Raw genomic sequence first — 27281 nt, 5'->3', positions numbered from 1 at the left:
ATCTCCGGATGACGCCAGAGCCTCCCTGCTGGCCCTGGATGGTCTCAGGCACTGGGCTTAGAGCCCCCTGGTCAGGTCAGAGGCATCTACCTCCTGCCCCATCCTCAGGCCCTTGCCCTTCCTCGTTCTCTCAGGAGACTTAGTGAACTCTCCCCAACCCTTGATCTCCCAAAGAATCCCTGTGCTCATCCCCAGCAAGCCCAGGGCCTCCAAGTTGGGGCACCAGGGAGCAGGCCTCTGATGGGGTGAGAGTGCCTGTGGCCCTCCCTCCTGCGCTCTCTGTCCCTCTGCTGCAGTGCTCCTGGAGACAGACTCCTGCTGCGGAGGAGCCTCTGCCGGCTGCTCAGGAGGGGGCGGGGTGGGGTGCAGGGGAGGAGCTGGGCCCTCTGTCCCGACTCTGGGCAGGGAGGGGACAGGAGGGGGCCCACAGGAGTGCACAGGTGGGGCACACCTGGTCCAGGTTTGCCCTGGATGAAGCTGAGCCTCCTTGGGTGGCATAGGGAGGAGATGCTAGCCTGAGAGGGGGCAGAAGGTTGATGTGTGCAACTATGGGCGTGCTTAAGGTCCTGCCCTTCTCCACCTGCTTTCTCTGCCGCATCCCCTGAGAGCCCAGCTGGGTCTTTTGCTGGACCACAGTGTGGGGTGACCCCTTCTCCTGGCACTCGAGTCAGAGGGCCTGGTGCAGGGGCTGAGGAGGGGTCGCATGATGGGGAAGGGAATACATACTGAGAAGCTGGTGTGGCTCTGCTCATTTCTGCAAACGTTAGATGCACATCCACAGAGTGCTGGACTTGGGGGCTCCCACTTTGGGATCAAGGGCCTAGGAGGAAGAAGGGCAGGTCTCGGGCTGGCAGAAATGGGATGCAGATTCGCCTGTGCGCACTGACACTGCCTGCCCCTGCTCCTCCGAACCCTGCGCTCTCCTCCTCCCCGACCAGGGTGGGAGCTGGTATCTGCCCTGCCTCACCTCCTGCAGCAGGGCCTGCTGGCCTCAGTTGCCTGTCAGCAACTGCCCCCACCTCCACTGGAGCAGGGGCTGGTGAGGCCTGGAGGGCAGGTTCTTTGGGTGAGAGCTGAAGGAGTGTCTGTCCACTCAGCAGGCCCCCCAGGCCTGGCCCTGACCTCCCGCCCCTGGCCTGCCTCCTCTGGGCCCAGGCCCCTCCCTGTCAGGTTGCTGCTTCACAGGTTGGCTTGGGGCTGCCTGTGCTTGCTCTGTCTTTCTCCCACATTCTTGCCACTAGATTCTGGGGCAGTGAGTCCACCAGGATGGGCTTCTGGGACACATTTCCCTGCCCCACTTCATTGCACACAACGCACCCACAGCCCAGGGCACCCACCTGGAAGCCGGATTGAGACTTGACCTCCCCCGGCAGACCTTCTCATGTGAAAGGGAGCTTGAGGGAGGCCCCAGGAGCACTGAGAGGCCTAGAGCTCAGCAGAGGCTGGGGCCTGAGACACAGGAACAATCTGGCTCCTGGCTGGTCCCTCCTCACTGCCCTTGACCCCCATGCAGGAGCTGGCAAGGGTGAGGAGGTATCTCCAGCTGGCTGTCCATGGGCATCTCAGGGCTCCAGAACTGAGCTCCCATCCCCTCCAACACCGTTCCTCCCCCAGTATCCCCAGCTCCGCAAACAGCAGCTCTGTCTGCCAGCTGGTCCGGCAGGAGCCATCCTTGACTTCTCATCTCACCATCACATCCAAACCATTGGCTGGAATGCCATAGCACTTCCAGACTCCAGCCTCTTCCCACTCCTTCTAACATTACCTCCTTATTCTGAGCCCCCATCTTCCCTCACCTGGGGGACTGCAGCCACCTCCTAGAGCTTCCCTGCCCACTCTGCCTCACCGTGGTTTGCTCTTCCCCCAGCAGCCACAGATCCTTTAAAACAGAAGCCAGATCACATCCCACCTCTTCCCAAACCCTGCAGTGGCTCCATCTCACTCTGCTAAAGGCCTCCTTCTGACCTACAAGGCCCTCCCCAGTCCCCTCCCTCAGCCTCTTCAGCCTCACCCCTCCCGTTCCCTCATCTGCACAGGCCACATGACCCCCTTGCTCCTCAACCCTGGCAGCCAGCTTCTGCCCCAGGGCCTTTGCACGGGCTGTTCAGGCTGCCTGAGTGTTCTGCCTGGCTCCCTCCCCATCTCCCTCAGGCCTTTGCTCCAAGGCCACCTGCTCAGAATGACCTTCTGTGACCATCCTGCAAACAAAAGCACCGCTCCTCTCCCCCATCTTCCCTCCCTGTCCCTCCCTGCCCCTCCCCTGCCCTGCTTTCCTTCACAGCCCGTGTCACCTTCTAACATCCTTGATTACCACTTATTTATCTCGTTTCTTGCCTGCTCAGCCCCTCTATAATGTCAGCCCCACAAGGGAGGCAGTTTTCTGTCTTATTCACTGCTATAGCCCAGCTCTGCACCCTGAGAATCAGGGCTGCAGTGTAAAGCCAGGAGTGTCTCCCTTGGGGGCTGGCTCAGCGTCTGTGCTGTCGTGGGGGCCTATGATTCCGTCCTCACGGGGGAAGATGATGCCCGCCTACCTGGGCCATTGCCTCAGGGACATTGGGTCAGACAGGACGCTGGGCCTGCCCTGGGTCCGCACGTCTTCCTTTTCTCCACTCCAGCTGTGGCCACAGCAGCTCTGCCAGGCCAGGCCCGGGACGAGAGCGAGCCGCAGGCACCCCAACGCAAGCCACTGAAGTGGGAGGGCCACGGCCCCTTCTTCCTGGTTGGAACTCATCCCTGTGTTCCCTGTGTTGCAAAAACGTGCTGCGCTCCCACCAGGAGTGCTGCCCACAGAGGGGGCGGTGTGGCCCCTGCTCTCTAGGCAGCCACAGAGGCAGTGGGCACAGGACAGACAGACGCATCCCTGCAGAGCGGCCAAGTGTGTGCTAACTGGTCTTGAGAAAAGAGATGCCCCAGAGCAGACAGGAGGGGGCCCTGCCTTCCCAACAAGCTCCTGCCCCTGCCTCCCCATCTGTGGGCATCTCACTGTGGGCTCCCCCAGAAGCCAACCCCAAGACAAGGATATGATTCATTTAGGAGGTGGCCCACAGAAACGCTGAGGTTGGGGAAATGAGACAGGGAAATAGGCGGCCAAAACAGGGTGCTTTACCAAGCAAGGTACCACTGCAGGTAATTCAGCTCACTCCAGTTGGGGAACACACCTTTGACTCAGTCCAGGAGGGCAGGGGAGCTGGGGTATACATACAGCACCTTCCAGTGGCTCTCCACTACCCTTTGCCCTGTCCCTCACGCTGGCTGAGTTTTCTCTGAACTGTTGTCACCACCTAATGTGGTGATATTTATTATATTTGCTTCTTGGCTTTTTGCCTGTGCTGGAGTGTAAGCTCCATGAGGGAAGGGCTGGTCTTATTCCCTGATGAACCTGCCCCACCTGAAACAGGCTTAGAGGCCTTCTAAAGATGTGGGCGTGCAAAATGGTGTCTTGTCTACTTGACTTGAAAGCAGTGGAGGGATGTGGGCTTTTTGGGGTGATTTTCGGGAGGAGAGAGAGAGGGTCTGGGCTCTTAAGAGGGTGGCCAGGGGAGGAAGGGAGAGCACAGGGATGGTGAAGGGTGAAAGGTCAGACCAGGAGTGGGCTAGGGAGGAGGGGCCAGCCACAGAGGCTGGGGCGCCTGAGGCTGTGTCTGAGGCTTGTCTGTTCTCACAGGTGGACCACCAAGGGGTGCCTTGTGTCCCTTCCTAGCTGGGATGAGCCCACCTGGTCCCCTCTGCCCTGGGCCTCTCTGGAGCCCTCCAACCTTGAGTAAGGTTTGAGCTCTGCCTCCCTGAGTCTCCCTATTTGTGTTTCCATCCTCCTCCTTCCTCCTCACCTTGGGATCATCATTTCTAATGAGCAGGCCCCTTGGGGACTGCCTGGAACACCCCAGGTTAGAAGGGATGGAGGTCCAGGGGACTGGTTTTCAGACCCAAAGAGAAAGCAAGAGGAAGCCAGGCCTGAGATCTTCCTTTCATGGGGGACCTGCATATCTGAAGGTCCCAGGTGAGGCCCAACAGTCGTGGAAGGACTCTGGGGGTGTTAGCTGAGGAGGGGAGAAGGGGAGCCAGGTGATCCAGAGAGATGAGGCTCCTGTCGTGAAGACTCTGTACCTGTTAATACCCATAATACTGCAGGTGAACTCTGGACCTTATGTGCACTCATTTCCTCCTGCACCAATCCCATGGGGTAGGTGCTATCATCACCTCCATTTTGCAGATGAGAAAACTGAGGCACAGAGAGTTTAACTAACTTGCCAAGGTCAGTGGCAGAGCCGGGATTTGAACCTCATCTCCAGACATTCTGTCTGGCCCCTTGGTGCTGTTAACTATTGTGCTAATCGACTTTTTGGGACACCAGGTTGCCACTCCTGAACCAGCAAGACTGTTTAGGGCAGAGCATGCCTAAGAATGGCACCACAGGGTTGGTGTCAGATGAGGGGAGGGGTAGGCGAGGGCTGCGGTATTTGGGGAAGGCTTCCTGGAGGGACAGGGACTGAGCTGGCCCTTGAAGGGAAGCAGGCTTTTTCTGGGTGAGGGGTGAGTGACAGGAGGGAGGATGGCATACGCTCTAGGCTGGGTTATGGGGAGACATGAGCAAAGGGGCAGAGGCTCTAGTGGACGCGGTGCATCTCAGCTGCCTTGAATCATCCCTGCTGCATTCGGAGCCCCAGCTCCCAGAGATGGCTCAGAGGCCCTGTGTGGCCCCAGGCCGGGCGCTGTGAGCCTGTTGGTCTATCTCTGGGTGAGGCGAGGGGTGGGTTGGGGGGCACTGCTGGGAATGTCTGTGGGACCTGAGACCCTGGGGGAGAAGCAGGCAGCTCTGGTTTCTCCATGGCCCTATCCCTGAGCTGAGCCTGTTCCGGGCAGGGGAGAAGGCCTTAGGCCAGGAGGGCTGGAGTGACACCCACAGAGAGCTGGGAGCAGGGGCAGGGGAAGGACCATCCCTGGGTCTGAGTCTGGCTCTGACTCCTCCCTGCTGTGTGACCTTGGACAAGTTATCTAACTTCTCTGAGACTCAGGTACTCGTCTGTAGACTAGGGAAGGCAACAGCCATCTCAGTGGGCTGTGAGGTTTGGAGATAAAGCGTGTGAGGAGGTGCTCACAATGGCACACAGTAGGCACTCAAAATTGCTGTGTCGTCGATGCTGCCTGCGTGCTGCAGCACCCCTGAGGACGGAGGGCGCCATGCTGAGGGCAGGATGGTCCTGGGACCATAGGGAAGAGGAGACCCTGGAACCGGGCCCTGAGGGCTGGCCAAGAGGAGGGAAGGGATCTCCAGGAGAAGCCCGGCCTGGAGACACAGGGTGGGTGGGACTCGGGACCTCCTCCTGGCTCCTGGCTCTGGTTGTGTCATCATCATCATTGTCAACATTGGCTGGGTGCCCACTGTGTGCAGGTAGCTGTGTCTGGCTCTGGGATAGAAAATTCATCATTTCTGCGGTTTATTAAGTGAATGTTCAGAAAGTCCTTGGCATTTATTCACTCATTCATTCAACAAAATTCAACAAAAGTGCACTGCGCACATACTATGTGGCCAACACTACACTGGATGCTGGGAATACGGCAGAGAACCAGACAGATAAACACCGCTGACCGGACTGAGTGACATTCCTGTGGGAAGGAGGACATGCAATGTGATGAATGCCGTGCTGTGGATGGCGTGTCTGCTGGTGACGAGGGCTGTGGAGAATAATATGGCAAGAACAGGCAGGAGGTGGAGGCTCAGGACCTGCTGGTGTCTGGGAGCAGCTGGGTGACTCCCAGGCCTGTGGTTGGTGACCACTGAGGTAGGAATCCACACAGCGCCTTGGACCACACCAGGCCTGGCATCTCCGGGCTCATGCTCTTAATTCCTCTGTCCCTTCCTCAAGCCAGGAGTAGGTGGAACACAGCTGAGGGCCCTGCCTTCCAGGTTCTCCTAGAGGCAGCTGTCAGGAGATGCCTGGGCCTGAGGAGAGACGCTTTTACCCTGGGGCTCCTTTGTCAGGAGGCCTCCATTACAGACTTGGCCCACATCTCACTGGTAGTAGTTGGGGGAGCTGGCTCCAGAGCCCTGCACCCCCCGTTCGGCACTTCACAGGCTGCATCATCCTCATGGACAAGAAAGGCAAGACCCTTCCTGGCTCCACAGAAAGAGAGGGCTACCCCGAGATGGAGCTGTTGCCCCCACTACAGGCAACGGCAGTGGTGGATGGCGAGTGAGTGCCAACACTTGTGGAAAGCTCACCGTGTGTCAGGCGTGGTCCGGTGGCCCGAGGTCTAGTGCTCCATTTAATCCTTGCAACAGCCCATTTTACCAATGAGGGCGCCGAGGCCTGGGAAGAGGAAGAGATCCACGCAGTCTCACAGCCCATACATGCGAGAGCCAGGGTTCGAATCCAGGTTATTTGGCTCCAGAGTCTGGGTTGTAATCCTACTTTGTGCTGCACAGGCCCCAGGGTCAGTCCTCACTCTGCCACCCTGTAGCCGTGTGATCTTGGTTTACCTCTCTGAGTGCTGGTCTCCGCAGGAAGAAAAAGAGAAAGCCCCTGCCTGTGAGGACTGCTGCGAGAATGAATGAGGTGCTGGGTGCGAGGGCCTGTCCTGAGGAAGTGCTCAGTAAGCCTTGCTTCTGCTCTCCCTCGGGGGTCCCGGGGAATGAGGCTCAGCAGGGGCCATGCAGCAGGGGCTTTGGCTGGAGTGAGGATTGAATCCCAGCTCTGCTGTTTACTGTCTCAAAGGCCATGGGTGCACTCTTTTAATCACTTTGTGCCTCAGTTTCCCCATCTGTAAATGAAAATAAGGCACACATAAAGCATCTAGAGCAGTACCTAGCACACAGTAGGCACTCGGTAAACGCTAGCTAGTGATAGCCAATGTTAATATCAACACCTCTCTATGTAATGATAGTGTGGTGGTCAGGAGTGTGTGCTCTGGATCTGGACGCTGGGCTCAAGTCCCAGTTGCACCTTTCCCAGGCTGTGTGTATTAGGCTCCCCAGAGAGACAGAACCACTTGGATGGATGGGTGGATGGATGGATGGATGGATGACAGATGGATAGATAGGTAGGTAGAAAAGGATGGATGAGAGGGGATTTGTTAGGGGAGCTGACTCACATGATTGTGAAGAAGTCCCATGTTATGCCGTCTGTGAACTGCTGAGCCAGGTGGGCCAGCACCATGGCTCCAAGTCCAAAGGCCTGAGAACTGGGGGGCCAGTGGGGTAACTCTCAATCTGCCAAAGGCCTGAGGACCTCAGGGGCTGCTCATGCAAAGTCCCTGGGTCCAAAGACCACAGAACCTGGAGATCTGATGTCCAGGGGCAGGAGGAGCATGTCAGCTCCAGAAGAGAGTCAGAACTCACCTTTCCTCTGCCTCTTCCTTCTCTCTGGGCCCTCAGCCGATTGGGTGGTGCCCGCCCACACGGCATGAGGGCAGATCTTCCTTCCTCAGTCCACTGATTGCAATGCCAGCCTCTTTCCGAAACACCCTCACAGGCATACCCAGACATAATGCTTCACCAGCTCTCCAGGTATCCCCTAATCCCATCAAGCTGACCCCTGAAATTAATCATCACACTTAGCAACCTCTGGCAGGTTACTTCGCTGCTCAGTGTAACAGCAGTTCCCATGTCACACGGCCGTTGTCTATTCATTGAGCTCCCACATGCAGTGCTGTGCACCGTATGTGGGACATTCGGCCCTCACTGCCTGCTGGCCACTGTCATTGCTGTGACAGCCTTAAATCATAAGATCACGCAGGGATGGATGCTGTGATGCCCTGGGCTCACTTCTCCCCTTGGTACCTGGACAAGTTCTGTCCCTGTTACATCCCTGAGTCCCTGGATTCTCAGCTACAGTGTGGGGTGACAGCAGAATCTGCCTGGTCAGATTGTGGTGAGGATTAGAGGAGGTAGATTCGACACGTGAATGGTACGTGCCCAATCAATGCCAGCTGTCACTTATTGAGACACTAAAGGGTCTTCAGGGCTGAGTTAGCCTCACAGCCACTGGTGAGAGAAAGCAGATGGGCCTTGTGCCCCTTTGAAAGGTTGAGGAAGGTTAAGAGCATGTCGAGTTTGCCCACAGGGAGTGCCAGGTGCCAGCCACATCCCTTTCTGATGGTGAGAGATGCAGCCTTTTTCGTGACAGCAGGTACCGACTGCCCTTCAAGAAGGACATGGCATTTGTCCAGAGTTGAGCCTCCTGCCTGCCCCCAGGGTGGGGGTGTGAGGCTAGTTTGGAAGAGGCAGAGGCGGGGTGGGAACGTGTGTCTAGCCACATGATACGGGGGCCCACACACTGTCTCCTGGCTCTTGTTCCTGAGCCCACCCCTGTGTGGGTCAGAACTGAGGCTGGAGTTGGGAGGGCCTGGAGTCTGCCATGGGCTGGACACTAACCACCTCATCTAATCCTTAAGTCAGTCATATCATCTTCATTTCCCAGCAAGGCCCAGAAAGGCCTGCGAATTGCCCATGGCCACACAGCAGGTTGGTAGCAGAGCAGGGACCCCGAGGTTGGAGCTGTTTCCACTACGCATGCTCCCTCAGTTGGAAGCTGGAGAGACGCATTACCTGCCAACACCAAGGGTGGACCCCAGCAAGTTCCAAGAGCCTTGGGCCTGGCCTTTTCTGGACGAGGTGGAGAGTGGTCTCAGCCATCGGGCATTTTGGCCTGACATACTAGGTCTCAGCTGCACTGTCCCTTCCCTCCATGCTGACAGCACCCTCCATCCTGGTTCCCAGCTCCCTCAGTTCTCCCCCAACACAGGCCGGAGGGTTTCAAAAATATACACACGAGGCACATTAAAAAATTCATGCACATGAGGCAAAATTGAAAGGGCACGAAAGGACCTACAGAGAAAAGTCTCCCTCCCACTGCGTACCCTGGCCACCCCATTCCCTGAAGACGGTCGCCATCACCAGTTTCTCTTGTGGTCCTGCCAAAACACTCCCTACCTATGTATTTTCCCCAGCCACACAGGTCAACACCTTGCTCTTTTTGCTTTAGTGATGTGGTCTGGGGAAAGTTCCATTCAGGAGCAGAGCTTCCAAGACAGGCCTGCACCATAACTTACTGACCCAGCCCTCTGTGGACAGGTATTTGGGCTGTTTCAAGCCTTTTGTGTTTACAAGCAGTACTGTAGTAAATAATCTTGTGCATCATCCGGCTGACTGACTGGAAGTAAATTCCTAGAAGTGGTGTTGCTGGGTGAAGGGTGTGTACCCCATAATTGTATCAATGACAATTGTATGGTATTAAGTTACTTTCCCATTACCGTGGGTGAGAGACAAATGGCTCAGGTTCTACCTTTGTTCCCACAAGGAATGCCTCTACCCTCCACCCAACTCCTGCCCACCCCCCACCAGCCCACTGGCAGCTATGCATTACCAGGGATGGGGCAGAGTTCTGTGTGACATTAAGGGTTCTAGAAGGGACTGTGGCCCCAGGGATACCTAGCTCACCTGGCTGACCATGCTTCCTTAAACATCCCTGCTTTTTACTTCTCTGTATCTAAATTTAAAATGTTCCTTGTGAAGCAAGTACTGCTTTATAAGTGAAAAGTGCCAAGTTAAGAAAAGAAAAATTCAGACCCATTTCTTTGTCCCTTGATGAAATCCAGCCGAACTCCCTCTCACCCACCCCCACTGTGCGTGAGTTTATGGGAAAGTCTGTCTGTGGTTCTTCTAAAAGGGAGGGAACAAAATATGTTTAGATGCCTGAGGGGTGCAAGAGGCAATACGGGGTTATTACTGGGAAAGAGCCCCAGGCCCCGGACAGATGGGGAACCCTAGGGGAAGGGACATCCTCAGCCAACCATTCTTACATGTTATTGCCCCTGCCCTGAGCCTGAGAGCCAGCTGCTGGTAAGGGCTGGGGGTTCCCTGGACCCCCAGGTTGGGCTGAATCTTGCAGAGGCCAGCCCTCCCTGAGCATCCACACTGTCAGGGTTCATAGTCCTGGGACTGCAGTGCAGAAGCAAGAAGTGTCCCCTAGTGCCGGGATCCAGCTAGAGGCTGGCAGCTCATAGCCGGGCCAGGCCCAGCCTGGACTCTGCTGCCTCTTTGAAAACCAGGCCCCTGGCCCTCTGAGTCCTGGCTCCTGACTACTGAGCCATTCTTGCCTGGGGTAACAGCGAGGCCTGGCTGGGGGAGGGGAGGAGGGGAGTACCCACCTCGGCCCTGGGGCAGCGCACGGCCTAGATTGGATAACCGTGATGCCTGCCGACAGATCCAGGGCAGACACAGCCACCCCAGATGCTCCCATAGATCTCGGTGGTGTGACCTGTGAGATCTCGGTGGTGTGACCTGTGGGCCAGGATGTCACACATTGGGATTCCCAGGAGATTTGGAAGGAGCTAATGGGGGCTGCTGAGGTTGGCAGCAAGGGCAGCCAGAAGGGCATTTACAGGGTCCCAGGGCTCAGATAACTGAGGAGGCGCTGAGCCTGGGCTCCAACAGTCCAGGAGACAGAACCAGCTCTGGGGGCTGGGGCTGGGGCTGGGGCTGGCTTCTGAGTGGAGGTGCTCATACTGGAGCTAGAGGATGGATTCGAGGGAGGGGGAAGGAGGAGGGATGGGGAGTTGGGCATGAGGGTGCTACAGGGCGACTGTTGGGGTTACCCTAGGTCTGGTGAGCTAGTTTCTGGACAGGAAGCTGACATCCTAATGCAAGCCTCCTCCCATGAAGCTCCATCCCATCGGGTTGGGGACCCAGGACTGGAATGGGGCAAAGGGTGGAAGGCCCTTCTCTCATCTCCATGGATCTCTCTCCTGCCCTCCCAGTGCATGAGCAGCTGAGCCTGCTAACCGCAGCTCCGCACTTGTCCATCCCCCTGCGACTACACCATGTCCGGCTCCTACGATGAGGCCTCACTGGCTCCAGAGGAGACCACCGACAGCTTCTGGGAGGTGAGGCTCTCATGATCTCCAGGTTCTGGGGACCAGACAGCCTAGCTGTTTGGAGGCCAGGCTCCCCTATTACTCACCCCATGACCTCAGGCCCCACTCCCCAGTCCCCCAGGCCCCTCCAAAGCGCTGGGTGTCCAACAGGCAGCGGTAGCCATGAAGTGGCCCAAGAGCACTGCCCACTGAGCCAGGGGCCCCTCCCTCCCCACAGCTGCCCCCAGAGAGGGCCTGTGGCATTTCACAATGTGGGAACAGGCCCTTTGTGACTCTGGCACTTCCATCAGGCAGGTACGGCACAGCCTTTCCCAGCTGTTCCTGTTTCCCTCGCTCGCCCCATGCTGAGGTGGGCAGGGGTGAAGCGCTGGACACAGAGAGAGGGAGTGAGCTCCCAGAGCCCCACGGGGCCCCTTAAGGCGCGGCCAGAAGCCAGCATTTTCAGAACCTTCGGAAATATTTGAGACCTGGAGGAAAAAAATTGCTATTGGCTCCCGAAACCCAAGACGAAAACTGCCAAACCTAAATTAATAAGCGTTTAATGAGATGTCTACAAAACATAATATTATGTCAAGAAGCTGCAGCTCAACTCAACGCTTATATGACTCTATATAAATATAATAGATTTAACTCGCAAAAACAAAATGAATAATTCATTCCAGCCCAAGTCCAAATTCTAAAAATCCTTCTGCATTTTGTGGCAGCGAGGAAATCATGTTTAAATTGGGGTGAGGGTGCGTGTAGACGGTGGGGCCTGGCGCAGGGTGCTGGAGCCTCAAAAGTTAGTTTCCCTGGTGCGTTGCGGCTGGGCCGCGGGGCTAGGGGCGGGGGCGGGAGACAGTGGGCGTGGCCGTGCTGGTTGCGGCGGGCGGGGCAGGGGACGCTAGGAACCCGCGGGAGTGGTGCTCGCTGTTTGGCCGCCAGGTGGGGAACTACAAGCGGACGGTGAAGCGCATCGATGACGGCCACCGTCTATGCAACGACCTGATGAACTGCGTGCAGGAGCGCGCCAAGATCGAGAAGGCGTACGGGCAGCAGCTCACGGACTGGGCCAAGCGTTGGCGCCAGCTCATCGAGAAAGGTGCTCCCCCAGGCGCACATCGTGCGTGCCCCCAGGCCGTCACCGGCCCCCTCGGTCTGGGTCCTGGGAGCCCCGGCTGCTTGCATGCACCATGCCCTGCATCTACCAGCCACAGGACCTTTTCAGGCGCTGTTCCCTCCTAGATCAAACCAGGCCCACCTGTTCATCTGTATTTTGTACAACTTTAGGTTGGATTAAAAAAAAAAGCAAAACACTTTTTATCTTGAAATAATTCAAACTTTGTGAAAGCTGCAACAGTAGCACACAGAATTCCTACACACCCTTCCCCCAGACTCATTGGCCTCACGTTTGTTTTGTCACCGACTGTTTATTGATATGCATATGTTCCGAACCTTTTGAGAGTAAGCTGGAGCCATTATCCCTGTTTACCCCTAAATTCTTCATGTATCTCCTAAGAACAAGAGCATTTGCTTATGTAACCAGAGTTCAACTATCAAATTTGGAACATGTAATATAACTCATACACACATTTACCATAACAATTGTGCTTGCTAGTCCGGGATCTAGCGCAGTCGCACATTGCCTCTATGCATCGTGTCTTCAGGTTCCTTTAATCCAGAACAGTTTCAAGTTGCGGTTTACATATACTTGTTCGGGTATACTTGTTCATGTTATTCTCTTGCAGTATACTCTAAACCCCATGAGAGCAGGGGCTGGGCCTGCACCACCTAGCACAGTGCCCTGCACAGAGCTGGTGCCAGTACACAAACAACAAGTCAATGTGGAATGACTGGTCCCCACTGGCCTCCTGGCATCTGTCACAAGCTTCAGCTAACATTCCTAGAGCACCTACTGTGTGCTTGGCGCTGTGCTGGGCTTGTCAGAGCTCACAGGGTCCAGGCTGCCCCCCTCTGACCCCACTCTGTGGGGCTCACACGCTGACGGGAGAGATAAGGAGGTAAGGAGATAAGCTGCAGATACTGTGAGAAGAATGCAGCGAGGGCTGCAGGCCATGGCAGGAGGGCAGAGCAGTCAGGGAAGGCTTCCTGGAGATAGTGGCTGATGTGGGCCCTAGAGAATGGGGCCATGTAGAGCAGAGGAGGGCATTTCTGTTGCTATCGCAGGAAGGGGAAAGCCTCAGAGAAGGGAGGTGTGAGGGGGGCCTCTGGGCAGGGGGCAATGAGGTTCCTGTGACCTATTGCCACTCCCTCAGGCCCACAGTATGGCAGCCTGGAGCGGGCCTGGGGTGCCATAATGACGGAGGCAGACAAGGTGAGCGAGCTGCACCAGGAGGTGAAGAACAACCTGCTGAATGAGGACCTGGAGAAGGTGAAGAACTGGCAGAAGGACGCCTATCACAAGCAGATCATGGGTGGCTTCAAGGAGACGAAGGAGGCTGAAGATGGCTTCCGCAAGGCCCAGAAGCCTTGGGCCAAGAAGATGAAAGAGGTGCTCAGTGGGTGCTGCCATGGGTGGGGTGGGGTGGGCCCGTCTGATCAGAGGGTTCTGATCCCAAGAAGGGCATCTATGGATGGGTGGGCTGGGCACTGCCCTCCACGATTGTGCCCACAGGGGAGCAGCACTGCCTTCCAGGAAGAAATATTCACAGATGGGTGGGCAGTGCCCATTGGGTAAGGAGACCCATGGGCAAAAGGGCACTGTCCCCAGGAAAGATACCAGCAGGGCAGATGGGCACATTGGCCCCTGGCTCCCCAGATGGGGTGGGCACTGCACTGCCTGACAGGAGGGTATCTGCAGGGGAGCAGGCAGTGCCAAGCAGAGACACAGCCACAAATGGAGGAGTGCTGCTCCTGAACACCTGGAGCCAGGGCCTGCATCCCTTCTGGCTCTTAAGAGTGTGGGCTCACAGCTCCCAGGGAGTGGGCAGGGGAGGAGTTGATGGATGACCATGTTTGCTGCTGGTCACAGATGAAAACCCTACTCCCTGTTCCCCCCTCCCCACAGCTGGAGGCAGCCAAGAAGGCCTACCATTTGGCTTGCAAAGAGGAGAAGCTGGCCATGACACGGGAGATGAACAGCAAGACGGAGCAATCGGTCACACCTGAACAACAAAAGAAGCTGCAGGACAAAGTGGACAAGTGCAAGCAGGATGTGCAGAAGGTGCTGGCGGGCATGGCAGCAGGGGGTCTGGGGTCCCCTTGCAAAGGATGGTGGCTGGGAGCTGCAGGCCTGGCTAGGTGTCACCCTCTCTCCATGCTGGTGCCCACAGACACAGGAGAAGTACGAGAAAGTGCTGGAAGATGTGGGCAAGACCACACCCCAGTACATGGAGAACATGGAGCAGGTGTTTGAGCAGTGCCAGCAATTCGAGGAAAAGCGGCTGGTCTTCCTCAAGGAGGTGCTGCTGGACATCAAACGGCACCTCAACCTGGCTGAGAACAGCAGGTACCTGGGCATGGCAAGCACCGAGGGCACAGGCACAGCCAGCAGATGGTGTGACTGGCATGCAGGGCATCCCAGCCCTACATCATAGTGACGGGAAGGGGAGGCAGAACTGCAGGGGTCAAGAGGGATGAGGCTTCAAACAGGGGCTGTTGGGTGCAAGCTGACGCACACTGGGTACTCTAGAAATACATGCAGGGTGATGGGTGAATGGCTAAGGTGGGAGGGAGAAGGGAGTTCACTGAGCATGCCCGGAGCTGCTTCTTGCAAAGCCCACATGATTCCTGGCTGGGCAGCATGCCCAGCACCCTGCTTCCCTGAGTGGACTCTGGTCCCTCACCAAGGATGAGAAGGGGCCATGGTGAATCTGTGCCCTCCACCTCCCCCATTTCCCTGAGCACAGCTACATCCATGTGTACCGTGAGCTGGAGCAGGCCATCCGGGGGGCTGACGCCCAGGAAGACCTCAGATGGTTCCGCAGCACCAGTGGCCCCGGCATGCCCATGAACTGGCCCCAGTTTGAGGTGAGGATATGTGGGGATGGAAAGGGGAGCCTGAAGAGGCTGAAAGGTGCCTCAGGGCATAGTCCCCCAGCCTGACTGCTCCACTGGCCCCACCAGGAGTGGAACCCAGACCTCCCTCACACCACCACCAAGAAGGAGAAACAGTCCAAGAAGGCAGAGGGAGTGGCGCTGACCAATGCCACTGGGGCAGTAGAGTCCACATCCCAGGCTGGGGACCGCGGCAGGTGAGTGCCTCCTGTGGAGCTTCCTGGGGCCAAGAGGGACCCACACTCTGGGGCAGCTGAGTTGTGCTTCAGGAGACAAGAAATGGTCTAGATCATAGCAACTATGTCTCCTCTCTAAAGGAGAGTGGTAGTTCATCACTCTAAAGCAACGGTCCCCAATCTTTTTGGGACCAGGGACCAGTTTTGTGGAAGACAATTTTTCCACCGATGGGAGGGAGGTGGTTTTGGGATGAAACTGTTCCACCTCAGATCATCAGGCATTAGATTATCATAAGGAACATGCAACCTGGATCCCTCGAATGCACAGTTCACGATAGGGGTTTGCGCTCTTATGAGAATCTAAGGGCGCGGCTGATATAACAGGAGATGGAACTCGGGCGATAATGCTCCCTCGCCTGTCACTCACCTCCTGCTGCGCTGCCTGGTTCCTAACAGGCCACGGACTGTCTGCAGCCCCAGGATTAGGGATCCCTGGTCTAGATCATAGGAACCAAGCCTCCTCTCTAAAAGATAGTGGTAGCGGATCCTTCTAGAGCACCTGCTGTGTGTGGTGCGGTTCAAATGCGTAAATATTCCCGTTTTACAGATGGAGAAACTGAAACCCAGAGAGGTTAAGTGACTTGCCCAAGGTCACATTGCTAGTTAATAAACCTCAGAGCCAGATATGATGCCCAGGAGGTCTGACTCCAGGATCCTTGCTCTTAATCATTAGGTGGTACTCCTCCTCCCGGCTGAAGACTCCGACGTGCCCTGGGGTCCCCTTAAATGCCGTCTCCCTCTTGGGCTGAATAATAACGCAAACGGTCCTGCATTTAAACATCTGTTTAAAGAGCTCATGAAGGTCACCCCTCCTATGTGGCCAATCCTTGCTCTAGACTTGGTAGAATTCAGGGTCAGAGCTCTGATTAGGAGGAATGGTTAGCCCTCGGGGTGTGGTGCGGGGAGACATTGAAGCTGGGTCCTCCCTCCGCGTCTCAGTGTTAGCAGCTACGACAGAGGCCAACCCTACGCCACCGAGTGGTCAGACGACGAGAGTGGGAACCCCTTTGGGGGCAGTGAGGCCAACGGGGGTGCCAACCCCTTTGAGGACGACTCCAAGGGAGTGCGAGTGCGGGCACTCTACGACTATGACGGCCAGGAGCAGGACGAGCTCAGCTTTAAGGCCGGTAGGGCGGCTGGGCGGGACAGTGCCTAAGCAAGGCTTGGGCCTGGATTGGGTGTGTGGTGGGGCAGGGGCGGTGCCTGAAAGAGAGGCCTGGGCCTGGATTGGGTGTGTAGTGGGGCAGGGGTGGTGCCTGAAAGAGAGGCTTGGGCCTGGATTGGGTATGTGGTGGGGCAGAGGCAGGATTTGAAGATGGGTTGTGAGGATTTGCAGGGAACTAAGTGGGGCGTGGCCTGGGTTGTGGGCGTGACCTGGGCCCAGGATGGGAGTGGGGGCAAGATTTAGATTGGTTGATGCCAGGGGCGGAGTCAGAACCTGAGAATAGTGTGGATGCGAGGTCTGATTTTGGGGGCGGACCCGACACCCAGATTAGGTGAGTGGCTGAAGTAGGCCAGGACCCCTATGCCAAGGGTGGCATGTGAATGTTGGCATGGAACTGGGGCTGGTCTCCAGGGGCAGGGCCTAAGAATCTAAGACCCAGTGCAGTAACCGGGAGTGGGGTATTGGAGGGCTCCCCTAGCAACTGGTGTGTTGAGGGAGGGGCAGCCTTCTCTCTGAGGCACCCCCCACGCTGTGTTCTTTTTCCTAGGAGACGAACTCACGAAGCTGGGCGAAGAGGATGAACAGGGCTGGTGCCGTGGGCGGCTGGACAGCGGGCAGCTGGGCCTCTACCCTGCCAACTACGTGGAGGCTATCTAGAGGCCCTCCCTCCATACTCCCCTCACTCCTCCCCACTGCCTCCCCTCCCCTCCCACTCTCGTCTCCTTCCCCTCGCCATAGAGTTCCAGACATATTTTCCGATCAAGCTTTTATTTTTTTAAAAGTCAAAACAGAACAAAACAAAGTATACAGAGACAGAGCATTTGCAGGGCCACCTGGAGGCTGCGGTGCTGGGGCTTGGGATGATGGTCCCAGGGTAGGTAACAGGCTTAGGACTTAGCCCAACATCACAACATCTGCTCTTTAGGTTCCACCAAAGAGACTCCTGAGCCCTGAGAGATGTCTCCTGACCCTTCCACCCTGCCTCACTCCCTCCGTCCCACTCCACTCCAGGCTGCCGGCACCTGTCCCGTTCCCTGGCCTGGTTTCCTAACCTTTTCTTCCTCCCCTGCCCTGCTTCCCTTCCTCCACCACCCCGCTCTCAAAGGCCTCCTCTCCAGACCCCAGGAAGGGAGGCTTCCCCATCTTTAGTCTTCCACTCTAACCCGGGGAGCATCCTTCTACTCCTAACTGCGTCCCTTGGGCCCAGTGGGACCTCCTCCCCGCTGGAGGTTTCCAGGGGTCCCCCAGACATGAAAGAGGGGTGAGCTGGAGGAAGTCATGGTGTCACTGGGGTACAGGAGGGTGAATGAAGGGCATGCAGGCTCTCAGCCCGGGTTGTGCCAGCCCTCCCAGCCCCAGGCCCATCTGAGGGACCAAGACCCTGTTACCCAGGCCCTTCTTTCCAGCCATCAGCACTTTGAGCATCGGCTCTTCAGCAGATCCAAACCCCCTCAGCAACTTGCCGAGGACCTGTCCCCTCTCATAAGTCCCCTGGCCTAGGGTGGGGACCCCCAAACTGATGGCAAAGCCAGCAACAGTAGCAGCCTCCTCCTATTTGCTGGGGAGGAGGTCATGTTGTCCCCCTGGCCCCCCACGCTCCCTCCACGTCCATCCAAAAACCATAAAATCACTGGGTTCCACATCAGCCTCCATGAGGCCAAGCCTTGTACCTGCAAAGCTCTTGGCCTAACCATCTCTCCGCTTCTCTGACCTGCCTGGGGAGCCTGCAAGGGCCCCATGGGTGCCTCCAGCCTGAGACATCAGGGGAGAACCTGCAGCTGAGTTTGGCAGAAAGGAGGAACCCTGGCCCTCAAGAGGAAGATAGTCACATGTCTTTCTTCCTTGTCCCCACGGCCCCCGGAACAACATTCCCCCTGCTGGCAGCCCTTCCATCTCTCCAAGCCGGGGTCAGGGTGAAAGGACCTTTGGGGGTGGGTGGAAGCGAAGGGCCCACCTGCTGGTTGGTGAGCAGTAGTGCCAGAGTGCTAGGTACCGGCCTCTCCCGCACGAGAGGGTTACGGGGTCTTGGGAAGCAGACCAGGGTTGGACAAAACCCCATGAGGGTGGGGAGCTGGAAGAAAAGTCTCTTGGGGACCTCTGAGGCAAGGAGCTGAGAAGTCCTGCAGCACCAGGTGAGACTTGCTTACGGTGGATGCCACTTCTAGGCCTTTGGACCGCAGATGCCCTCCTTCCTCCTGCACATCTGGCCTCCTGGGCCTCCAGGTAAAGAGAGAGAGCCAGCCCAGCCCTGTTCCCCCTCAGTCCTCCTTTGCTCTTGCTGCTTCTCCCAACAGCCCACTGTTAGGAGGTAGTAGACCCCAGCCTCAAGGTTCTGACCTTCTCTGTGTGGGCACGAAGGGTCCTGACACTCTGGCAGGGGCCTGAGCTGGGGCAGGCCTCCCTCAGGGCCAGGGGCGATGGCACCCCAGGGACAGGCAGACCTCCTTCCTGCTGCCAGGACCCCCTTCCTTATCACTGTCTGGTCTCTGGGCCTTGGCTGCAGCCTGAGATGTGTCCTGGGCTCCTCAGAGCCTGAAGCAAGCTTTTGGAAGCCTGCAGTCCTCCCAGCTCCAGCGCAGAAGTCTCTCCAGCCTTTCCCCAGGCAGGAGCTGGGGTAGGGGGCCTCTGTCCCTCATCACTTTCCTTGGAAAGGTGGGAAGCTGGCAATCTGCATCTTGGGGCCTGGGCTCCCCCTCTCTGTGCCAGCGGCTTCCCAGCACCTGGGGAGGGGCTGCAGCCCCAGCTGGACTCCAGCCTGTCCCTCTTAGCACTCTAGCTGCCGACTCCAGGACAGGGACTCGAAACCCCCTCCATCCTGAGCAGCCACCTCCAGGGCCCTGTTTGGGATCACTCTCTCAGTCCCCAGGCTCTTTAGGGCCCCAGAGCAGGAGGGTCTCCTACCTGGAAGTCCCCCTGAGCTCCAGGGCCCAGCCCTACCTGCCAGTGCTGGTGTCAGGGCACTCAACACCGAGGGTGGGGGCCGCACCCCTTGCCATGCCCACGGCCTCCTCCTGTAGCCCCTGCCCGCACCCTCGATGCTGCACGGGCCCGCCCTGGCGGGGCTCGGCGAGTAATGTGTTTTGTCCCGAGTTAACCACCATTCTGCGGCCTGGTTCTGTAAGGAACCGGGGCTGCCCCACCACCCGCCGTCTGCTGCCCTAGGCTTCCTGACCCCATTAGTTCCAACACTTGTGAAACTCCGAGAAGTGCTGTGGTCTCAGCAATGCACCTGTTTTGTACATGATTGTGTAATTTAAAGGTATATAAATACAAATATATATATATATCAGTTGTGATTGTATGACTGTGGATAAAATCCAGAACTGTGTCAACCTGGCTGCGCATTGTCATCTTGAGTCTTGTGCGCCTTCTTCAGCCCTGGAGGTTTCTGAGCCCTCTGAGAGCTATTTGTGGTTGGGATGCAGGAGGGTAGGGGTGGTGTCTGAGCAGGGCTGGGTGCTGTCCTGGCCGACCATCCATAGACTGGGCCACTGAGGCCTGGTCCCTTCGCCCTGCAGGGGCCTGGGTCATGTCTGGACTGGGGAGGGTGATACTGGAGGCTCCTGGAGCTCTGGCCCATTCAGGTCCCGGGTGCCTGGTGACGGGCCCTGACCGGGAGAGCTGGGGCATTCAGGGTTCCACACTCATGGATTAAGAGTGAATGAAGCTCTCAAATAGGTTTTGCTTTTTAAAGCAGAATTCCAAAAGTGACTGCTGAGGCCCGTGGTTCCTGGTTGCCCACAGTGCCAAGCTCCCTGTGTGGTGACGTTGGGCCGTGCCATGCCTTCCTGCACCCAGCCTGGCTCTGAAGGCATTTCTGTGTGGGACCCGTGGGAGGGCTCCTTGGGGAGAATTTCTCAGGGGCATAGGCAGGACCAGAGCTCTAGGTTCTCGGCTATTCTTCCAGCCCCAGGCCCAGCCCTTGCTCCGGCTCCCTGACTCTCCCTGCACCCCAGCCTCTGAGGATCTCTTCTGGGGCAGCACAGGAGTCCAAGGGCCAGTCCCAGTTCTGACATCAGCTCACTGTGTTCCCACCCTCACCTGGGTCTCAGCTTCCCCAGTCTGGTGAGATGTCTCTCTGAGGGTCCTCTGGCCCTGGCAGCCTGGCAGGGCCGTCACACAAGCCCATTACTCAGGGCAAATATACCCCAGCCCCCTCCCTGACACCCCTTGCCCCCAGCCTCAGGGTGTGCCCGGCAGGGAAAAGGTTGAGATGGAGATTGGATCTATTAGCCATCCCATCCTCCTTACTCCTCCAAACCTACCTCCATGTGAAGCCTGGTTTTAGCCAAACAGAGAAATACTCAAATAAAGGCAAAAGGTTGTTGTATTGTCTTATCTGCACAGGCTGTTCCATTTAGTGATGGGGAGCCCTGAGGGTGGGGCCCCATGGAGAAGGGTCAGAGAATACCCAGCCAGGTGGGGTTCTGCTGGGGAGGTGTTTGGAGGAGGGAGAGGAATCTGCAGATCGCTGCCAGCTCACAAGGTGTCACTGGATGGGCGTGTGCCTGCCAAGGTTCATGGGCAGGGAGCTGCCTCACCCGGGCCCCCACATCTACCCTTTCCAGAGCTGCTCCAGCTTTGTACTCCTAGCCTCTACTGCCCATACCTATCCTCCTGTCCAACCCCTGACTGAGATCTGAGGCCTTTCCAGGCCCAGGCCCAGCTGGGGACATACAAGCAAGTGGCTCCAGGGACTCAGTCAGGAGCAGGGCAGGCTGACTGGAGACAAAACCAGTTCAGCAGAGCCTGGTTCTGGCCAGGGTCCCAGTCTCCCCCCGGCACTCCTCCCTCCAAGGGAGTGAGAGACAGCAGGGGCCCAGCGAGGCACAGGCCTGGGGCAGGGCTCCCTCCTCCCTGCAGTGCAAGCTCAGCTGACAGATGCCAAGGTGCTATTTGCTCACTGCTAGGAGCAAACTTTCTTCTGGACAACAAAATTGCTGAGGGCAGAAGGCAGCAGTACAGGGTAGCATTTAACCCTTGGTGGTCTGGGTGGTGCTGGCTCCCCTGCTGTTTCCTGGAAGCCAGGCCTCAGAGGGTAAGGGTGAAAGAGGACCAAGGGTGCTGACCAGTCAGGAAGCCGGAGGGCTGGAGGGGCAGAGAGAGCCCTGTTCTTGTGGAAAGACAGGTATGAGTTATTCTGTCGATCAGCTGTGTGACCATCAGCAAGTCACTGAACCACTCTGAGCCTCGGTTTCATCATCTGCAAAATGGGGGAGTAGCCCCTACTTCATAGTGTTGTTGGGAAGATAAATGACAAAGCACCTGGCACAGTAGACCATAAGGACACTGAGCTGGGTGATAAGTGGGAGGGAAGTGGGAGGAAGCTGGATGAGTTGCTTTATCCAGGAGAGTGGGTGGCGGGTCCTGGTCACCCCCAGCATGCCCACAGACACCAATGCACGCCCTCTTCCATCACGCACAGGGGTCTCACACCCACTCACAGGAGCTCACATCTTCACAGATGGTACTGCTGAGGCCTTCAGGAAACAGAAACAGGAGCCGACCAACCTCTCTTCCACCCTGTTAGCTGCAAAGCCCTGCTCTGCAACAGAGCAAAAGGATGCGAAAGATACCTTCCCCATTCGGGTCCTGCATGAAGAACCTCTTTAGCACCAGCTTCACCACCCGCCTCTCAGCCCGAACAGGGATAGGGAAGATAAGGTGGCTGTTCTAGCCCCTCCTTGACTTTGAAGCCTCACTGTCTCTCTCCCAGAAGCATCTACCAGTCAATTATCCCATTCCCTTTAGGCTCAGCCCAAAGCCACCTCCTCCAGAAAGCCTCCCTTGACTACTGCAGGCCCTGTGACCACAACCACATTTGACCATTGATGACCTCGGGGCTGTGCCATTCACTGCGCAGACACTGGGGACATGTCAGTTCTCTAGTATCTTTATTATCCATTCCCGGGGGCACTCCTGGCTCCCCACCTCAGGGGTGCAGATGTCTCCCTGCACCATGCCAGGTGTGGTGCGGATTGGGAGGCAGGGGGATGGAGCAGAGAGAGCCCTGGACTGCCTGTGGCCTTGGTCGAGTCACTGCCCTTCTGTAGGCTCTGCTCTGGAAATGCTGGGGTCAGAGGCAGGTGGAGGGGTCCTTTGTTGGGGAGCAGCCCTGGCTCCCTCTGTCCTCCAGGGGAGCAGCTGGGCCTGAGGAGGAAGCACCCCTGCCCTGGGGTCCCGAAGGCCCCAGAGGGCCCATATCCCCCTGAGAGCAGCGGGCCGCCCCTCCCCGACCTTGGGCTCTGGAAGGTCAGAGCAGCAGAGCAGACTGCCCGTTTCCCCCCAGCTCAGGGCCTGGCTGAGGCAGGGCAGGCAGGAGGGGGGCCCCTGAGGGCGGGTTTCAGGCCCTGGGCCAGGCACTCAGATGGGGTGCACGAACTGGTAGACGAGGCGCTGGGAGATGTCTGGCTTCCGGATGATGCCCTTCTTGTAATACTGGCGGATGGAGCGGCTTAGCTTGTCATAGTTCATGGCGGGACGGTTCTTGCGGATGCCCCACAGCCGGGCCACCTGGGCTGAGTCCTCAATTTTGAAGATGCCTGGAAGAGTAGGAGGGCCCCGAGAGAGCCAGCGGTATGAGTGAGTCGGCAGGAAGGAGAAAGACGCAGACCACCAGGTCAGCCTCATGGCGAACCAAGAGACCCCGTGCAGAGGCCTCCATCTGCTCGGGTGGGGCCGGGTATTGGGACCCGAATGCCTACTCCCAAGGTGCAGTTGTGGTTAGGGTTAAAGAGATGTGTGCAAAGCAGGTGCCACAGGGCCCAGTGAATGGCAGAGAATACTCTGGAGTCACAAACTTCCCGGCACAGGTGAGTCTGTGTACCTTAGTGGGTTCCCTGGGGCCCTGCAGGCCTGGCCCTTGCCAGCTCCTGCTCCTGTGTGGGGTTTGCATGCCCTAATCCAAAGTCCTGTGTGGCTCCCAGCAGTGCCCACGGCTCACTTGGCAAGAGCACTCCTCCCCCATTACAGGTGTCCCTGTGGTTCCCAAGCCTGAAACAACATCTTCGCTATTCCCAGGCAGTTTCGGCCTGCGCAGCCCTTTCTGGCGGGATTAATTAATACGAGATGGTGATGGGAGAGTCGATTTGGAGCTCGTTCCAGGAGCTGTGCTGTACTAAAGCTCCTAAGTGAGACAGAGTCTAGCAGGAGACAGATATGGACACGAATTGCACACAGACCCCCCAGGGCCATCTCATGAGAGCTGCGTACTTGGCATCCAGGACAAAGGTGGAGATCAGCTTCACCCCTCCGCCCGCCCCTGCCCCCATGCACAGTGCCTGGCAGGAGCCCCCACAACCTCCATGCTCACTGGCCCTGCAGTGCCCCTTGGGCACCCTGCTCACCCTTCTCCTTGTTGAGCCACCTAATGAAGCGGCCATAGCTGTGGGGCTTGAGTAGCAGCTCCTTGAGGAACTGCCACAGGTGGATGGGCTGCCCGGAGCATGACGAGTCCACCTCGCTGTCGGTCCAGCTCTCCTCACTGGTCGAGGCTGGGTGGCCAGGGAGGGTGGCAGTGAGTGGGAAGGGAAGGCCAGTCCCTGCTTCAGTGGCAGCCACCCCTCCACCCCACCCGAGCCCCCGCCCCCACCGTGCCCCTGCCTGGCTCACCACAGTAGTGAATCGCCCCAGGTGAAGTCCGCTCTTTCATCCAGGCCGCTGCAGGGCAAGGAGAGGGGGTTGGGGACCCAGGAGAGGTGGAGGAGGGGAGGCGTTTGGGTGGGACTGTGAGGCCACAGGAGCCCCTTTGTGGCTGGGGGTTGCCCCTGAGGCTCCCTGCCACAGTCCCTGCCTCCTGCCAACCTGGGGAGGCAAGCTGGTTACAAGAAGCTGCTTCCTGGAAGAAAATTCAGGATTTCAGAGCTGGGAGGGGCCATAGAGGGCTTGCATGCATCCGCTTGTTCAGATGAGGACATCTGACATGGGGGCTTGCTGGGGCTGGGGCAGGGCACTGGTCTCTGACAGGGTCATGTGAGTGGGCCCTGTTTCTACTCCTTGACTCATCGAGCAGGCACCATCTCCTCCAAAGCACCCGGCCCTGTGCAACCAGCAGTGGGTGCCCAGTGAGATTGAGACAATTTAGACACTCAGGCTGACGCACAGCCATTAGAAACTTAGGGCAGACCGGGCGTGGAGGCTCACGCCTGTAGTCCCAGCACTTCAGGAGGCCGAGGTGGGTGGATTGCTCGAGCCCAGGAGTTTGAGACCAGCCTGGCCAACATGGCGAAAACCCGTCTCTACCAAAAAATACAAAAGTGAGCAGTGTGGTGGTGCACCTGTAGACTCAACTACTCAGGAGATCGGGGTGGGAGGATCCAGTGAAACCAGGAAGTCGAGGCTACAGTGAGCTGTGACTGTGCCACTGTACTCCAGCCTGGGCAACAGAGTAAGACCCTATCTCAAAAAACAAAAACTAAAATTAAAACAGGGCCGCTGTGTACAGACTGACAGGGGCAATACCCAAGACATACTGTGGTATGCAGAGCAGTATAATACTCTGCTACTATTTATGTCAAAAAAAAAAAAAAAGAAGAAGAACTGAATATATGTATATGTGCTTGAATATTCATAGACTTTCCCTGGAGAGATACTCAAGAAACTGGTAAGAATAGTTGCCTCTAGGGAGGGGGTTGGAAGCTGGGGGTCAGGAGCAGGAGGGAGAAACTGTTTATGGTACACTGCTTTTCACTATGGTCTATTTTATAACATGCACATTTATTACTTATTTAATAAAAAACAAACAAACAAAAAACAAAATTTTAAAAGGAAAAAGGACTTCCTAGTATCCACGGTTACCCCAGCTCTGACACCCTGCATCCTCACAGTCTGACTTCTACCTTTTAACCTCCCAGGTTCCTTGTCCCACAGCTCTCGGGCCTTGACCAGGACTGGGAGTGGGTTGGGGTGAGGAGTGCACCAGGATCAAGGAGGCAGCTCAAACTGGGGTTGAGATTCAGAGTGGAGTCCAGCTGGGGGCCAAGGGGCTGCTGCCCCAGCAGAGGGCAAACTCCTGGCCAGCATCCTGTCCCTGGCTTGGAGCCTCGGAGGGGCTGCTGCCACCCACGCCACATCCTACCTGACTTCCAGATGTCCAGGTGGGCATGCAGCACATCCCCGCCCAGGGGCGAGCGCTGGCGGAACTGCTCCTCCGACATGGCGCACAGCTCCTTGCCCGCCAGCTCCTGGAACGCCTTGCCCACGGGGGGCAGCCGGTATTGGTGCTCTGTCCACAGGAGCCACTTCTGCACATTGCCGGGACTCCAGTCCACGGGATCTGGGCAAGAGGCATCCCCTCAGCTCAGGGGTGGCCTGAGAGCACCACCCCAAATATGGCCCCCCCTGCTGTGATGGGGCACCCACGGGAACCTGTGGCCTGAGACCTTGTGCTCCTGGGGGTGGGGGTAGGTCAGCCCCTGAGGGCCCCTGTGGAAGTGGGTACCCAAGAAGAGAGTGGGACAAGAGGAAGGAACCAGGGCCCTAAAAAATGAACTTGGTTCAGGGCAGGGTGACCTGGTGCATCTGTACTGCCCGCCTCACTCAGGCCTTGGATCCTCCCAGATCCCTCCAGCCTCTCCAAAGGACCTTTCGGGGGAGCCCCAGACCCGGAGGGACAGTGACACTCTGCCAGGAACACCTGGGCTTCTCCATCAGGTACTTCTTGCCTTTCCTAAACCCCTTAAGGAACCAGAGAAACACCCATCTGGGAATTAGTCTTAGAACCCCACCATTCCCTCCAGCCCCTGTATGTTACAGACGAGGGAACTGAGGCACAGGGCACTCTATCCCCTTGTCCTCCATGGAATAAAGGGCTGGATGCACAGGAGCTGCTCCATGCACGTGTTAAATAAGTAAATGGCAGGGCACAGGGTGGTCATGGGGCAGCCACAGGCCCCAGAGGCCAGGAGGGGAGCCCTTGGCTAAGTCCTAGATATCCCCCTGGGGTGCTCCTCTGGGGTGAGCCTCATAGGCCTATAGGTGGGGGATAGGCTGGTGGGCATGGTCACAATAGGGCCTCCAAGTGAACACCATGGTCCAGCCAGTGTCCCAGCTGAGTGACCTGCTGGCTGGGCTGCCCCCACTTAATAAGCCCATTTTCCTCCCCGAGGTCAAAGCCATTTGTTTCTGTTCCCATTGTTCAGGGAGCAGGGCGTCCCTAGCCTGTGGGTGGGGAGGAGGTCTGTGGGAGAACTCCCGGAGTCGGCCTGGCATGGGCATTGGGAAACTGGAGGACTGGGGCATCAGCAGGAGCAGCTTCAAATGAGGACATCAACGGGGCAGCTTTGGGGACAGGGGCCAGGCCTGAGGAATGCGTGAAGACCCCTGCTTCCCAGGGAAAGGTGCACAGAGTTGAGTGCTACAATGTCAGGGCCTGAAGACCGAGGGACATGGGTCAGGCCTGCCTGAAGCTGGAGAGGTGATGGCAGGACAGAGGATTAGAGACTCAGCAGCCCCCCCGCCCACAGCATCAGCTCCATAATCACGCCTTCCAGGTCTGGCTGACAGACACGTGTATACCAGGCCCTGGGAGGTCCCCTCCTCATCGGGGCCTTCCGTCCCACCAGACCAGTGACACATTTCTCTATTTATTTGTGATCTGTTTCCCTCACTATGTCAGCCCTGTGAACACAGGGACTTTGTGTTCTGTTCGCCACTCAATTCCCCAGTCCTAGAATAAGGCTTGGCATATTAGGAACTGCTTTTTGGCCCAGAGAGGTAACACATGCCTGCAATCCCAGCACTTTGGGAGGTCAAGGCAGACAGATCACCTGAGGTCAGAAGTTTGAGACCAGCCTGGCCAACATGGTGATATCCCCGTCTCTACTAAAAATACAAAAATTAGCTGGCTGTGGTGGTGGGCACCTGTAATCCCAGCTACTCAGGAGGCTGAGGCAGGAGAATCGCTTGAACCCAGAGGCAGAGGTGGCAGTGAACTGAGATCACGCCACTGTATTCCAGCCTTGGTGATAGAGCGAGATCCTGTCAAAAAAAAAAAAGAGGCCGGGCGCAGT

General features: G+C 57.2%; 2 protein-coding genes across 4 annotated transcripts in view; one reads left to right on the top strand and one right to left on the bottom strand.

Annotated features, from left to right (window-relative positions):
- Positions 1–19604, top strand: part of PACSIN1 (protein kinase C and casein kinase substrate in neurons 1) — an 84746-nt gene extending 65142 nt beyond the window's left edge. For both annotated transcript variants that reach the window (XM_011945414.1, XM_011945415.1), the window contains exons 2-10: positions 10759–10884; positions 11800–11956; positions 13131–13366; positions 13883–14038; positions 14148–14323; positions 14724–14844; positions 14941–15068; positions 16047–16234; positions 16820–19604. In XM_011945414.1, the coding sequence (XP_011800804.1) occupies positions 10822–10884; positions 11800–11956; positions 13131–13366; positions 13883–14038; positions 14148–14323; positions 14724–14844; positions 14941–15068; positions 16047–16234; positions 16820–16929 (1335 nt within the window). In that variant the 5' untranslated portion in view covers positions 10759–10821 and the 3' untranslated portion in view covers positions 16930–19604. The remainder of the gene's footprint in view (positions 1–10758; positions 10885–11799; positions 11957–13130; positions 13367–13882; positions 14039–14147; positions 14324–14723; positions 14845–14940; positions 15069–16046; positions 16235–16819) is intronic.
- Positions 19605–22149: 2545 nt separating this feature from the next.
- SPDEF (SAM pointed domain containing ETS transcription factor) overlaps positions 22150–27281 on the bottom strand; it is a 19120-nt gene continuing 13988 nt past the window's right edge. Inside the window, exons 3-6 of one of the 2 annotated variants that reach the window (XM_011945412.1) lie at positions 25349–25546; positions 23884–23931; positions 23619–23765; positions 22150–22814 (exon numbers count right to left, since the gene is read on the bottom strand). In XM_011945412.1, coding sequence (XP_011800802.1) covers positions 22636–22814; positions 23619–23765; positions 23884–23931; positions 25349–25546 — 572 coding nt within the window. In that variant the 3' untranslated portion in view covers positions 22150–22635. The remainder of the gene's footprint in view (positions 22815–23618; positions 23766–23883; positions 23932–25348; positions 25547–27281) is intronic. The other variant, XM_011945413.1, reaches the window with a different exon arrangement.

This window comes from Colobus angolensis, unplaced genomic scaffold (assembly GCF_000951035.1).
Source record: "Colobus angolensis palliatus isolate OR3802 unplaced genomic scaffold, Cang.pa_1.0 Scaffold24, whole genome shotgun sequence".
NCBI lineage: Eukaryota > Metazoa > Chordata > Mammalia > Primates > Cercopithecidae > Colobus > Colobus angolensis.
Note: the sequence above shows the minus strand (reverse complement) of the source record. Positions and strands in the feature narration are given on the sequence as shown.